This window comes from Staurois parvus, unplaced genomic scaffold (assembly GCF_062004578.1).
Source record: "Staurois parvus isolate SC_StPar_1 unplaced genomic scaffold, SC_StPar_1.0 ptg000686l, whole genome shotgun sequence".
NCBI lineage: Eukaryota > Metazoa > Chordata > Amphibia > Anura > Ranidae > Staurois > Staurois parvus.
Window position 1 is genome coordinate 4,823,602 of NW_028318482.1, and position 15,785 is coordinate 4,839,386.

At 50.3% G+C, this 15,785-nt stretch overlaps 1 protein-coding gene across 4 annotated transcripts in view; it reads left to right on the plus strand.

The window, feature by feature from the left end:
• The window catches only part of TNNT1 (troponin T1, slow skeletal type), an 89,147-nt gene that overhangs the window by 39,440 nt on the left and 33,922 nt on the right, over nt 1–15,785 (plus strand). For all 4 annotated transcript variants that reach the window (XM_089652588.1, XM_089652587.1, XM_089652589.1 and 1 more), the window contains exon 5: nt 251–328. In XM_089652588.1, the coding sequence (XP_089508714.1) occupies nt 251–328 (78 nt within the window). The remainder of the gene's footprint in view (nt 1–250; nt 329–15,785) is intronic.

Sequence of the window (15,785 nt, forward strand, 5' to 3'; positions counted from 1 at the left end):
AAAAAGGTGAACTTATCCTTTAAGCAAAGCTTGATCTTCAAGGCAGGATGTGTCTCTAAATTCACAAAATATAAGCACTAACACATGGAGTTATCTGTTCATCCCAGAAAGAAAGTTTTTTCTTTGTTGGAGCAAATTGACCATGCTTTATAATGTTTCTTTCTGCTTCCACTAACTGTAGTGTTAGGGTTTCTCATGTAATTGATGAACAGGTGTCTTTTTTTTTAACATAACTATTTAACTAACTTAGGAACGGCGCAGAGCTGAACGCGCTGAGCAACAACGGTTTCGAACTGAAAAAGAGCGGGAGAGGCAAGCCAGAATGGCGGTAAGCAAATCTTTAACTTTAATATACACTTGAGCAAAAATGTATTATGATATGACAATCTTAACATTTAGGAGAATTAGTATATAATGAGTTATTTCAGATAATGAAGAATCAAACTCATTTATGTTATCATTTAATTCTATGAGCTACTGGGACAAGACAACTGGTAGAAAGTCCCTCTTTAACAGGGACATTTTCTGAATGCAGTGGTTCTGTGTGCAAGTACATTAGCTGGGCCCCCTTGCTCAAGAAAAAGAAAATGCAGTGCACCACAACTTAGTTTTCATTGCGCTGCATTAACTCTATTAATTCTTGTCTATACAATAGGTGACACACTGATAATATTTACCCAGTCTGTGTAAATTTATATCTTCATTTGAAAGTTGCTCCTTCTACCTTATTCTATTAATTATCTGTTCCCAGATGAGATAGCAGCTTTTATACTGTCATTTTCTACAGTCTTGTTGTAACCTCAGTCAGTCATTGCTCTGCTTACCTAGGCAGTAAAATATGCAGGTTGGCAGCAATGATATCTGTCAAGCTGGCTTTTGTGTTCTTCCCCTATAGCAGCCCCCTTTCCCATAAGGCAAGCAGGCCTGTCAGTACTTGGTTGCCTCTAGGACTTATACACAATGCTATAGAGTCTGGTCACCAAGTCAGGGCAGCCAGGTGAACTGAGCACAGTAAACAGGTACTTGCGGTTGGCAGACAGAGTGGTTCAATGACAGTCCAGGTACAAGGCAGGTAATATTCACAGTAGTCAGGGTCAAATCCGTAGTCAAAAGGCAGGCAGAGTCCAGGTAGTAGTCGATATCCAATCCAAGGTCATCAACGAGGGAATCCAAACTAGCAGGTGGGGCAGGCACAAAGGGAGCTTGGAGCACATATTACAAACACAATATCACAAGCATGAGACTGTAGACTTGGCTGGCCTAAATCAGGTTTGGTTTCCACCTAGAGACTGATCACATCAATCTCCTCGCAAGTGGACAGACAGACAGGGAAAATGTATCACAGCCAAAATCAGGATGCTGGAATGAGACTAGCAGCTGTGATGGAGCTGGAGCGCTACATGCTCTTGACATTTTCCATATGCGGTGGTTAAGCTTTAAAATTGCAGCACAGTGGTTACTTTCCACTACATGTGCCACCACTATTATTGGTGATCTTTACATCAACACCTGTCCCCAGTGTTACATCAACACCTACTCTGCCTACCTTCCAGCATACATAGTCATTGCATGGACCTTATTCTTTACACTGCTGCAGCTGTAAGTGTAAGGCAGTTCCTCCACAAAATGGACTGTGGATGGGAATTCCCTTTAATCTGTAAAGTCACCTTGCAGGCATAAATTAGTTCTCCCATAGGATTTATAGGAAGGGAGGGTCTTCAGGATGGAGAGAATCTTGAAGAATGCATGGCTGAAACAAGATGTGGATGCTAGTTAGAGTGGGTTTTCCCTTTGAAGAGCTCAGCTTGGAACTGAAAGCCTAGGGCCTGGTTGTAGGAAAAAAAAAGCTTTGTACAACAGATCTAATGACTGATGAGTGAGTACCGCAAAATCCCCTCCTTACACCCTAACTGGGAACAGTTATTTTCTACTTACCCTATGATGGGACCAGGGGCGGACTGACCATTTAGAAACTCGGGCACCGCCCGAGGGCCCGGGGTCAGTAGGGGGCGCCATGAGATGCCCCTGGTGCCTTTTTCATAGGCTTTTTTGAGTTTGGGCAAGGACACAGGGGCCCCATGATCCCCTACTGCCCGGGGGCCCCATGAGTTTTCAGTCCGCCCCTGGATGGGACTTTATACCATATGGATGGAAGACTTAGTTTTACAAGCCTTACCATTTCTTTGGAACTATGCTACTATACCAACTATGTGGATTGTTCAGGTTATATTACATTAAAGTCAGTTCATTTGCAAGGATTCATGTCTCCATGTGATACAGTAGTTACATAGTTAGTCAGGTTGGAAAAAGATACAAGTCATGCAGTTCAACCAATACAAAAATAAACAAATAGAAAAAAAATAGAAAACCTCCATATGCATAATTCTATATCCCATATAATGCAAGGTCCAAATTGCTCCAGCAGGAGGAAAAAAATCCTTCCTGATCCCCCAAAAGGCAATTGGATATTCCCTGGATCAACAATCTTTGGTGTTTATTACCTATAAATATTAATATTCAGTTATATTTTGTGCATGTAGGAATGCATCTAGGTCTTTTTTTTAAAAAAAAACCAATCTACTCAGCTGGTCAGAACTAGTTCTTGAGGTAGTTTATTGCACATTACTATGAAGAAGCCTTTCTGTATGTGGAAGTTGAATGTCTTTTCCTCCAGCCATAAAAAGTGCCCCTTGTCTCTTGTAATGATCCTAAACTTAAGAACTCTACACCAAGTTCACTGTATGGACCACTTGTGTATTTATATATCTTATAGGCCTCTTCTCAAGAGAAAATAAATGCACTTTAGCAAATTTTTAGAAAATACATTTTATCTGGTACAAGATTAGGATAGTCCTCTAATCACCCATAGCCAATGCCAGAGGAGAGAATAAAGCAGCCAGCTTGGAGAAGGAGTGATGCTGGCTGGTGATCTAAAGAAGAAATGGTCCATAGCCCCCCCCTTTAAAGCTGTGAAGGGAATGTCTTGGAAATTCGCTTTAACGAATTTCTCCTTACCGTGAGTACTCGCAGTTGGATGCGCAGAAATCCCCCATAAAGCTGTGCGAATCTCGCTTACCATGACTGCAGCTAAACTACACGATTCCTGCCCATCCAAATGGGTTAGCTTCTGTTGAAATGTGGGGGGTGGAGCTCCGTTACCCTAGAATGATCACACGACACTTTAAGGCTGCCGTTGGAATTCACATAAAGGCCGGCTTCAGACTCAGCCCCCGGTTTTATTACAAACACACACACGCCCCCCACATGAATAAAGTCAATCCCCTCCCACCGAACAATGCAATGGGGAGTGCCTATACACAGGATATACATTCCGATTGGAGCATAACCTTTCCTATTATCTATCCTTGGTCCTCCCCCATGAGCCCTCTGAGGTCAGCAGACTTCCTCCCCTTCCCCCCATTAGCCCTCTATGGAGGGCATATTTCCTGTCCTACTAGCTCCTATTGGTATGTAAATTCTTTGTACAAGCATTCCCTAAGCTAAACACCAGTCTGTACCTGGATGGGCCCGATACGATCTTTATTAAAACACATCCATCCAGTTACAGTTTCAAGTTGGTAATGGGTTGAAAGATATGCATAAGCCTACACGCGGAGTTCGTACTGCTTGGCGCCTTGCGGCACGAAGTCCATGTGGTACTATGCTGCTGATATGTGGATACAGGCCGTGGTGGTATACACGCCGGTCTATAAGCGCAGATCTGCCATCTCATCCATTACCGAGCTGAGTACTGTAATACATACATTGTACATGCGCATGGCCCAATTGCAGCCTTCAGAGCTTTAACTAAGCCACACGAGAGACATATGAATAACACTCATACATGACACATTTAAAGTTCAACCAACAATACAAAATTTCCATGACATTCCCTCCTGTTTTATCATATTCTCCTCGTGTCCGCTCTTGATCTTCTTCAGCTTGATGGGTGTAGTCTCAAAACCTCAAAGAGTTGGTCTTAGACCAGAGTTCCTGTAGTTGTCCCTGAGAATAAAGCTCCACGGGGTACCTGAAAAAACAAGACCCGACGCAAACTCAACGCAAACAGGCTTGATTGAAGCGATGATCCTCAAGAGCGTTGGAACCTTCACTACAGGAAGACTCTTGCAAAAACCACAAACAGACTTGTGGTATGAATAAGGCTTGTGATCCCACGGTGGTCTGGGGAGATCCAGCAACAGATTCTCAAATTGCCCCTGCAGACGGGGCCACACAAGGCTGGTCTCGACCCAGACAGTTTTCCAAATCGCAGACACAAACCATGATGAGGCTTGAAGCTTGCTTGGAGGTCTTGGAGAATGTGGTCTTCAGAGAGATAAATTAGAGGGAAGCCAGGACGTAATCTGCAGAGAAGGTGGTTGGTTGGTGAGGTCTTCCTCCGATCAGTGGTTGGAGCGGGATCCCAGGAGCGGGCATGGAGATGTGGTCGCCTGCCCGAGCTTGGCTTACACAGTCGATGAGGCAACAGGAACATCTCACCGCGGCATATAAAAGGCAGATGAAAAAGAGAAGCATCAGGACATACACTCCCACTTCCTTCAACCAAGATCCGATGGAGAACAGGAAATCTCCCAATCCTCCCAAACCCTTGAACGGATTCCAACCCTCACTAGCTATAGCTCTAGCTTTTCCCTGTAGTTCACTAACTTTGTTCATATGGGCCTGGACCTTGTCATCGGTGTCTTCTATCCAAGTACAACAATCCTCTCTGATGAACTCACAGAACCCCCCTTTGGCAACTAAAAGGTAATCAAGGGCCATCTTCTCTTGAAGCGCTAAAATTCCCATCTGCCGTTGTTCTTGGGCAATTTCTCTGACAGTCTCTACGGTCTCGTTAAACATACTATCCACGATGACAGAAAAATTGTTCAGGCGCTTCATAAGTTCTATTCCCCAACCTGTCCATGAGGGGAACCAAGCCCATGCTTGGTCGCCCTCAGAGAACAGCTCCCTGCGAACTCTCCCTGCCATCCTTACCTTCTTGTGGACCAATAACTCTTCATGATCCATCACTACATAGGATGCTGGGACTAGCTTTATGAGGGCACACGAACCTTTCGCGTTCTGGGGAAATGTTCTATAGGCTGCCGAACCACACAGAAAATAGTATGAACCTGTCAGAGCAAAGCAGGAGGAGTTCCTCGTTCGGCCTCTGGCACTGAGCAACAGTTGCACAGACTGGGGGATTGCTCCCTCAGTCTGCACATCACATCCGTCCTTTCAACAAACGTGGTCTGGTCGGTCAGTGTGGTTACTCAGAAGGGAAGTCTGGTTAGTCAGATTGACAGTGATACCTCCCTCACAGGTGGTAGTCCCAACAAACTTGTTACCTGTGCAAAAGCTGATGTTAAAGCACACCTGAGGGCTGCCTAGCTGTCCAGTTACCCATAATGGACTGACGAGGGTCCTACAGGAGCTAGAGCTAATATTGGTGCTAAAACTGATGTTACCTGCTAAAAATGTGTCATTAAGTTCTACCGACAAATGTCTACGTGGGGGCTGACCAGGGGTCTCTTGCTTTTTCATGCCGACGCGGATGTCATATAGGGCATGAACAGCGGCCATTGCAGACATGTGATGACTGGGTGGGGGCTTAGAGCATACCCAACAGTTGGTTTTGTTGGCGGATCTGGCTAAACGCAGATGCATTTTAAATAAAAGGTTGGGGTATCTGCCGTCTTTTCCTCCGTTCACACACATGTAAGACATACAAACAAAAAGAAAAAGGAAAATGACACCCCTCATTCTCTGGTGTAGCTAAAAAGCTTCTTGCAGTGGCTTGCGTGCACCCAGTTGTCTCGTCCCTCGAGCTTGAGTGAGGTAGGTGTCGTCAGCTGGACTTGGTATGGTCCGGTGAACCGTGGCTCGAGTCCGGTTCTTTGATGTTTCTTTAGGACGACCCAATCACCTGGCTCAATAGAAAGAACACCTGTTATTGCATTTGGATCGGGGAGCGATTCGCGAACCCGATGGTGTATCTTCTGCAGCTCCCGTTGCAGAGATTGCACATAACCTGTAAGCTGTGAATGCAAAGACGACAACTGTTGAGGAAAGTACAACCCTGTTTTGGGAGGTCCCCCAAACAACACCTCGTAGGGTGACAGCCCATGTGGTTGCCGAGGGGCATTCCGGATGGAATAGAGGGCAATGGGGAGACACTCAGGCCAAGGTTTTTTGGTATCGGCCATGATTTTGGAGATCCTGTTTTTAAGGATTCCGTTGAGACGTTCAACCTTACCGCTACTCTCGGGGTGATACGGGGTGTGTAACCCTTGGTTGATGTGAAGGGCTTTACATACCTCTGCAAAGATCTGTCCAGTGAAGTGTGACCCCCTATCGGACTCGATGGTTTCAGGTAGACCCCAGAGGCACACAACCTCAGACAGGATTTTCTGCGCCGTGGTACTAGCGTTGGCACATGTGACGGGCCACGCTTCAGGCCAGCCTGAAAACATATCTACACAGACCAAGGCGTATTCATACGGCCCACTCTTTGGTAACGAGATGTAATCGATCTGGATGCGTTGGAAGGGGCGTTCAGGTTTTGGCGAGTGCCTTTGGGGTATTACTACCGTTCTGCCAGGGTTGTGTAGGGCACAGACTAGGCAAGAAGCTGCAAAGGTAGCTGCAGCAGTACTGAACCCAGGTGCAATCCAATGCTCGTCTACCAACGCACACATAGCCGTCTTAGATTGGTGCCCAGGGTAGTGAGCCAAGTGGGCCATCATGGGGAAAAGGGACTTTGGCAAACACCATCTTTTGTTCAGGCACCAAATGTCATTCGACCCTTGGGAGGCTCCTGCTGCTGTCCATCTAGCCTTCTCCTGCAAACCCGCCTGCGATTGCAGTTTTTTAAACTCGTCTAACGAAACCTCTGAAGGGATGGCCAGCATCAGAACCCCTCTTTCCTGAACCAGTGCACCGGCCTTTGCGGACCGATCTGCCAAAGCGTTTCCACATGCCTCCACACTAGTCTCAGTGGTATGAGCCTTCACCTTAAGAACAGCAATCTCCCGTGGCAGGCCGAAAGCAATGAACAACCTGTCAATCAGTTCTGCATGCTTCACCAGTTTACCTGAACTTGTGAGGAATCCCCTCGCTTTCCAGATGGGACCAAAGTCATGTGCAATACCAAACGCGTACCTTGAATCCGTATAAACATTAATCCTCTGACCTTCATGCAACTCACATGCCCTGGCCAGTGCCCACAGCTCAGCTTCCTGAGCTGACATATGTGCGTTCAGAGAGCCCTTTTCCACAACATCACTTTCAGTCGTGACCGCGTAACCAGTGTGTGGCTTACCGTCTTGGGTGTAGTACCTGGACCCATCGACAAAAAGATTTTTCGCTTCCGGTATTGGCGTTTCCTTTACTGGGCTGATCGCCACTGACTCCAGTTCCATCAAAGAAATGCAGTTGTGTCCTTTGGAAGAGAGGTTAGTAGTGGACAAAGAAGACATGTTAGTAGAAGAGGTGTTGGTATTGTTAGTCGCGTTGCAAGATTTAGCACTGTCGTTGTTGTCCTCCCCCCACTTCTCGTCTTCCAACACAGGAAGAAGAGAAGCTGGGTTAAGAATAGTGCATCGTTTGATAGAGAGGTTAGTAGGAGTTAGGAGGGCTACCTCGTATTTGGTCAATCTTGCTGCAGAGAGATGTTTAGTTTGGACCTGGTTTAGGATCTCTTGCACCGAGTGCGGAGTGTAGAGTGTGAGGGGTGAATCCAAAACGATGTCACCCACTTTTTGGACAAGGACAGCACAATCAGCCACTGCCCTCACACAACCCGGGGACCCTTTGATGACTGGGTGTCAGGGCTCCCAGGTATGACCAGAGATGTGTGACTGACGCAGGGAAACGCAGACTTCAGATATGGGATAAACAATATAATTTATTAACACTAACAATACAAACATAAACGCAGTGCAATACTAAACATAATACAGTGCAAACAAACCAAACCAACCACCCACAGATAACAGTACATACAAGCAAGCGTCGTCAGGCAGGCCGGGTCAATATCAATTGGGCAGGTAGGTACAGGGGGAGCAAGCGGAGAATGGTCGGGGTCACAGGCCAGGTTCAGCAGGTAGCAAGCAGCGTAGTACAGAGGGTCAAGCAGAGGGATGGTCAGGGTCACAAGCCAGGGATCAGAACAGGTAGCAAGCAGCGTAGTACAGAGGGTCAGGCAGAGGGATGGTCAGGGTCACAAGCCAGGGATCAGGACAGGTAGCAAGCAGCGTAGTACAGAGGGTCAGCAAAGGAACAGAAACAGGATGCAGGACAGATACAGGGCCCAGGACAAACACACACCAAGGCAGAGTCTGTGGGTCTGGCCATCCCTTAAATACCCCAGCATAATCAGTTCCAGGTGTTAGCTGGCTGCAAAGTTGAGTCTCTGATTGCTGGGAGCACCCGCTGGCCAGCCCTGGTACTGCAGATCAAAAGGCAGGTGAGTCCCACCATTGCTGGCCAGTCCATTCCTGACAGTACCCCCCCCTCAAGGAGCGGCCTCAGGACGCTCCAAACAGTCCTAGCTGGGAAAAATGTTCCACCGCCCGGGTCTGGTAACTGGCGGGATATCAAAGACTGGCACACCTGGCAGGACTCCGGGCAGCGGTACACCAGGTAGAGGCACATCGGGCTGGACACCGGGCAGAGGCACATTGGGCTGGACTCCGGGCAGAAGCACATCGGGCAGAGGCACATCGGGCAGGACTCCGGGCAGAGGCACATCGGGCAGGACTCCGGGCAGAGGCACATCGGGCTGGACTCCGGGCAGAGGCACATCGGGCTGGACTCCGGGCAGAGGCACATCGGGCTGGACTCCGGGCAGAGGCACATCGGGCTGGACTCCGGGCAGAGGCACATCGGGCTGGACTCCGGGCAGAGGCACATCGGGCTGGACTACGGGCAGAGGCACATCGGGCTGGACTCCGGGCAGAGGCACATCGGGCAGGACTCCGGGCAGAGGCACATCGGGCTGGACTCCGGGCAGAGGCACATCGGGCTGGACTCCGGGCAGAGGCACATCGGGCTGGACTCCGGGCAGAGGCACATCGGATTACCAGGCAAAGCAGCAGGCAGCGGGTCACCGGGCGGAGCAGCAGGCACCGGGCCCCCGGGCGGAGCAGCAGGCACCGGGCCCCCGGGCGGAGCAGCAGGCACTGGGCCCCCGGGCGGAGCAGCAGGCATCGGGCCCCCGGGCGGGGCGACAGGCATCGGGCCCCCAGGTGGGGCGACCGGCATCGGGCCCCCAGGCGGAGCGGCGGGTGCCGGGCCCCCAGGAGGGGCGACAGGCATCGGGCCCCCGGGCGGGGCGACAGGCATCGGGCCCCCGGGCGGGGCGACAGGCACCGGGCCCCCGGGTGGGGCGACCGGCATCAGGCCCCCAGGCGGGGCGACCGGCATCGGGCCCCCAGGCGGAGCGACAGGCATCGGGCCCCCAGGCGGGGCGACAGGCATCGGGCCCCCAGGTGGGGCGACAGGCATCGGACCCCCAGGTGGAGTGACCGGCATCGGGCCCCCAGGCGGAGCGGCGGGCGCCGGGCCCCCAGGAGGGGCGACAGGCATCGGGCCCCCAGGCGGGGCGACAGGCATCGGGCCCCCAGGCGGGGCGACAGGTCTCGGGCCCTCAGGCGGAGCGGCGGGCGCCGGACCCCCAGGTGGAGCGACAGGTCTCGGGCCCCCAGGCGGAGCGACAGGTCTCGGGCCCTCAGGCGGAGCGGCGGGTGCCGGACCCCCAGGTGGAGCGACAGGTCTCGGGCCCTCAGGCGGAGCGGCGGGCGCCGGACCCCCAGGTGGAGCGACAGGTCTCGGGCCCTCAGGCGGAGCGGCGGGCGCCGGATCCCCAGGTGGAGTGACAGGTCTCGGGCCCCCAGGCGGAGCGACAGGTCTCGGGCCCTCAGGCGGAGCGGCGGGCGCCGGACCCCCAGGTGGAGCGACAGGTCTCGGGCCCCCAGGCGGAGCGACAGGTCTCGGGCCCCCAGGCGGAGCGGCGGGCGCCGGACCCCCAGATGGAGCGACAGGTCTCGGGCCCTCAGGCGGAGCGGCGGGCGCCGGACCCCCAGGTGGAGCGACAGGTCTCGGGCCCTCAGGCGGAGCGGCGGGCGCCGGACCCCCAGGTGAAGCGACAGGTCTCGGGCCCTCAGGCGGAGCGGCGGGCGCCGGACCCCCAGGTGGAGCGACAGGTCTCGGGCCCCCAGGCGGAGCGACAGGTCTCGGGCCCTCAGGCGGAGCGGCAGGCGCCGGACCCCCAGGTGGAGCGACAGGTCTCGGGCCCTCAGGCAGAGCGGCGGGCGCCGAGTCATCTGGCACGACAGTGGGCTCCGAGTCAACTGGCATGACCCCTGGCACTGGGTCAGACATTGGATCGTCTGGCTGGACAGCGGGCATCGGGTCACCCGGCATCAGGTCATTTGGCTCGACCGCGGGCACCGCGTCATCTGGCAAGGCAGTGGGCTCTGAGTCAACTGGTATGACCGCGGGCACTGGGTCAGACATTGAATCGTCTGACTGGACAGCGGGCATCGGGTCACCAGGCATCAGGTCATTTGGCTCAACAGCGGGCACCGCGTCATCTGGCAAGGCAGTGGGCTCCGAGTCAACTGGTATGACCGCGGGCACTGGGTCAGACATTGGATCGTCTGACTGGACAGCGGGCATTGGGTCACCAGGCATCAGGTCATTTGGCTCAACAGCGGGCACCGCGTCATCTGGCAAGGCAGTGGGCTCCGAATCAACAGGCACGACAGTGGGCACCGGGTCATCAGGTACCGGATTGTCTGGCTCGACAGCGGGCATCGGGTCACCAGGTATGACAGCGGGCACTGGGTCACCAGGCATCAGGTCATTTGGCTCGCCAGCGGGCACCGCGTCATCTGGCAAGGCAGTGGGCACCGAGTCACCAGGTACGACAGCGGGCTCTGAGTCAATTGGCACGACAGCGAGCACCGGATCAGGTACCGGATCATCTGGATCAACAGCGGGCATCGAGTCAACTGGCCTAATAGGATCATCAGGCTGGATCAGTTCATCATGCTGGGTAGAGGCATCAGGCTGAATGCCGGCGTCCGGCTGAGTAGAGGCTTCAGGCCGAGTAGAGGCTTCAGGCCGAGTAGAGGCTTCAGGCCGAGTAGAGGCTTCAGGCCGAGTAGAGGCTTCAGGCTGAGTAGAGGCTTCAGGCTGAACCACGGAAGGCAGGTTCACTGGTTGTGATACTGGCAGGATGGTATTGGTTGGAAAGAATTTTCGCTTTTTTCTGGTTTTAACTACTGGAGCACTGCAAGTAAACGCAGGTCTGCAAACGAATGGAGCAGCTGGAGACAGAGAAGAACTGGAGGATGGAACAGGAGAGGGAGCAGTTGCTACAGAGGGCTTTTTTACAGGGTTAAAGGCAGGATAGGTGCAGCGAGTGGGAACAGGGTACTGACATGCGGTAGATAGCCAAGTATACTGGGCTGTAACTGGAGGAGCTGGTGGGAATACAGGAGAAGAGTTAGAAGCAGGACTGGGTTTTTGTAAGCTGACTGAGGCTGGGTGCAACAAGTCTGTCCATGTCTGCAGTAGGGGTTGAACAAAGCTGAGCTTACACAAAGCCTGTCTGGTCAATGACTGCACTGCGTTTATACAAACTCTTAGTGTCTGTGGTGAACATGTGGAATAACGCTCCAGAAAGTAACCCACATCATCCTCTAATAACCACACCAGGGACTCTACCTGGTCTGCACTAAATGGTGGCAAAAATTCATCCCTGCATTCGGGGGAACCAGATGAAACCAACTCTGCACAAACCTCAATCAAAGGCTGCACCTCAGAGAACTCTGTGCCCTGATCTACTAGAACATGAGCGAGCCGTATACATTCTAGCAGTTCATCCCGGGATACTCCTTCAGAGTTTGATAAGCATACTCCCTGTCATCAAACACTAGCAGAGATAAATACTCAACCTCATCCAGATCCATCCTTCCCATCAACAAACCAAGATGGCTTCCCTGTGCAGCCACTTCTGGTCATGATTGGCCTTGGTGTAATGTCAGGGCTCCCAGGTATGACCAGAGATGTGTGACTGACGCAGGGAAACGCAGACTTCAGATATGGGATAAACAATATAATTTATTAACACTAACAATACAAACATAAACGCAGTGCAATACTAAACATAATACAGTGCAAACAAACCAAACCAACCACCCACAGATAACAGTACATACAAGCAAGCGTCGTCAGGCAGGCCGGGTCAATATCAATTGGGCAAGTAGGTACAGGGGGAGCAAGCGGAGAATGGTCGGGGTCACAGGCCAGGTTCAGCAGGTAGCAAGCAGCGTAGTACAGAGGGTCAAGCAGAGGGATGGTCAGGGTCACAAGCCAGGGATCAGAACAGGTAGCAAGCAGCGTAGTACAGAGGGTCAGGCAGAGGGATGGTCAGGGTCACAAGCCAGGGATCAGGACAGGTAGCAAGCAGCGTAGTACAGAGGGTCAGCAAAGGAACAGAAACAGGATGCAGGACAGATACAGGGCCCAGGACAAACACACACCAAGGCAGAGTCTGTGGGTCTGGCCATCCCTTAAATACCCCAGCATAATCAGTTCCAGGTGTTAGCTGGCTGCAAAGTTGAGTCTCTGATTGCTGGGAGCACCCGCTGGCCAGCCCTGGTACTGCAGATCAAAAGGCAGGTGAGTCCCACCATTGCTGGCCAGTCCATTCCTGACACTGGGTCCAGAGCGGTCGATAGGTACATGATGGGGCGGTAACCAGTCCCTCGGAATACAGCTGCAAGCTGAAAATAGTGTTAGATGACAGGAAGCTAGTATGAGGGTGTGAGCTATACCCTTCCTCTCCTGAAATGTAATATCTAGCAAATCTGAATTCCGGCTTAAATATTGTCATGTAACAAGTATTAGTTAACAAAAATAACCTCATTCTTCCACGTTAGGCCCCTACTAAAGTCTAGGATAGGACAACCTCTGGTTGCAAGTTGTGCAGTGTATGACAACACACCCCCACCCCTCTTGAGGCTAGTATACCCTAGACACATGGAAAATAAGCCACTGACGAGAAAACAAATAGGCACTGAATTCTTCAAGAAGAGGTACAAAGTTCATCTGTGGAAAAAGGAAATCAATTTTGACACTTCCTCAGGTTGGTAAGTGGTGAAGTGACTGTCCTCAGGTGATACACAGAGATGAAACAAATCTTCCTAAATAAGTCGTACTTTTTTATCTGCGGTCATTTCTTCTAAAGATCGTTCGGAAAACACACAGGTAAAAGAATCTCTTCCCAGCTGTAGCAGCAGGGGGCGGAGATCCAAAGTTTTCACAGAGCCGATCTGATTGAGGATAACTGTGAGCCCTGATTGGAGGAAAGTAACACACCACATCCCCTACACACAATATTGAGAACAAGCACACCTGTGGATACCATTCACAGGCTGTGTGCTGGACCTCCCCATCACTTCTTTAACTCTTGGTGTCAGAAAAAGCACAGGGAAATCACACTCAGTGCTTTGGAGAGAGGCAAGTACACAGCATAGAACACCGTGCTTTTCTCATATTATAGGTCTGAGGTTTACAACCACTTTAAAGAAGATCTATCATCAGAAGAAAAAAAGCTTGTTAAATCCCCCAAGGGTCCCTGTGCACATAGCATTCACCCCCATTAAAATCAAAGCAATATTAAATAAAATAAATATAAATATTTATGTCATTGTTAGCTGTAATTCCATCCCCCTGAAGCCTCTAAGTATGGCCATTCCCATGGGGAGGAATCACAACCAGCACTGAGCCTCATCCCCTTTCTATGCTACAGAGCCTGTTTCCTCACCTGTTCTGTTCAGTTCATATAGAGTCCAGAGCTGCAGCCTGGAGCACAGAGAGCAGAAACTGTTAGCTTGTATTGTGAGTGACTGCTGCTCTAGATGAGCATTTTTATTCACAAAAACACAAGCTGACAACAGCACCTGCTAGTACACTAGTCCATGAAAGCTCCAGAGATATCCCCTATGGATATTGACACTAAATGATTCCTCCATCAAGATACCTGGTTGCACCATAGCCACTGCATCTCTTTTTGCAGGTTCCAGATCAGTTGAGATTTGGGGGAACGTACCAGGATCCAGCTTGAATAAGGTGCGGGTCCAGCCTGTATTGTCAGCTTAGGACACTGGATCCTGTGTGGGTGCTCACCTTAGCACAGGGTGCTCACCTTAGCACAAGGTGCTAGGCAGAACCCTGTCCCTGAAGAATCTTCGTGGGGTATGCCCATTGTGGAGACTGAAACCTGGATAGAGGTTAATTCCCTTACATCTTTCCTGGAGCTTTATGAGATCTTCCATGGTAAGGGCTTGGCTTGTGCTCCTAAATTATGTCCCAGGGTGCTGACACTCCTATGCCTAGGCTACAAAGGAGCAAGGGCTGTGACACTTTCAACAGAATTGTCCCAAGAGTCCCAAACTTTGCTAAATTCTTTAAGAATATTCCCCAGTCTGGGCAGTTAAATATTCCATAGCTCATACCTCAGATATAGCAGTAATAAGGTTATTTAAGGAGGGAACCTCTATTGTCTTCCAATACCTCGGAATTAAACGCCTTGGCAGTCAGAATATGTGGACACATTGTTTTAGAGCATTTAGGGATTCCTTTAATGAGAAGGTTTAAAATGTAGTGTATAGGGTCTAGTGGAATGGCAAGTTCTAGAATCTGTTCCAGGACTTCATGGCCCAATATCTCTGGACCTGGGGACAGAACCAGAAAATATGGGCTAGGAATCCTTTGTCAGTTAAACATCTCCAACACTTTGCTGATATAGAAGGGTTCATAGCATGTAGGACTACAGGCATCATACCATTGCATCATGACTTTATAAATATTTTCCTTAAAGATTCCAGATCTAAAAGTTTTTGAAGCTGCTTTCCATATCTTCTGCCCGGTCACTAAAGATATTGGTCGTTGAAAAGCTTCCGCCCATTTTCCTACGTATAAATGTGTGTCTTCTTCTAGAGGGGTAGCTGTTTGAAACAACTTATATAAAGTGGATATTACATGTATTTGAGTCACTCTGCATACATATGCGTTCAAACTCAATGGGGCAATCTAAAGTTAAAGAAGGTTTCAGGGTATGAAAGAGATGATGAAATTGGAGATATGCATAAAAAGACTGAGAAGGTAAAGGTTTTTCCATGTTTTTAAATCTCAGATTCTAGTAATTTATGAGTGACTAGTTAATCATGTGGCATATTTGAAATATGCCAGCTTGCGCCCAGGGTAACGTTTGAGTATAAGACAGGCTATCAGATATGGCTGGATTGTATAGGACATTTGTTATATGGGAACAAGGTGGCAATAAATTAAAGATTCTGTTGCATTCATGCCAGATCTTCATTGTAAATTGCATTGAGTTTAACAGATTAGTGTGAGGTATCAGTTTGGAGTTTGCAGAATAGGTGCCTAGTAAAGAGGAAAGATGGATTGGATACAATTAGTTTAACCCAAATTCTGCCCATCTGTTGCATGGAAGCCTGTTCAGCCGTGGGAGAGTCTGTTGTGAATGGGATGAAAAGTAGTACTTAAAGAGGCGTTCCAGTCGTTTTTGTGTTTATTAAAAGTCAGAAGCTACAAAAACTGTAGCTGCTGACTTTTAGTAAACACACACTTACCTGTCCTGGAGTCCAGCGATGATCTCACCTATGGCATCCCTTCTCCCCTTCTCTCCTCCACGGCTCCGGCATCTCAACTGTGGGCACCAGGCTGTGACAGCTTGCGGTGTGTGG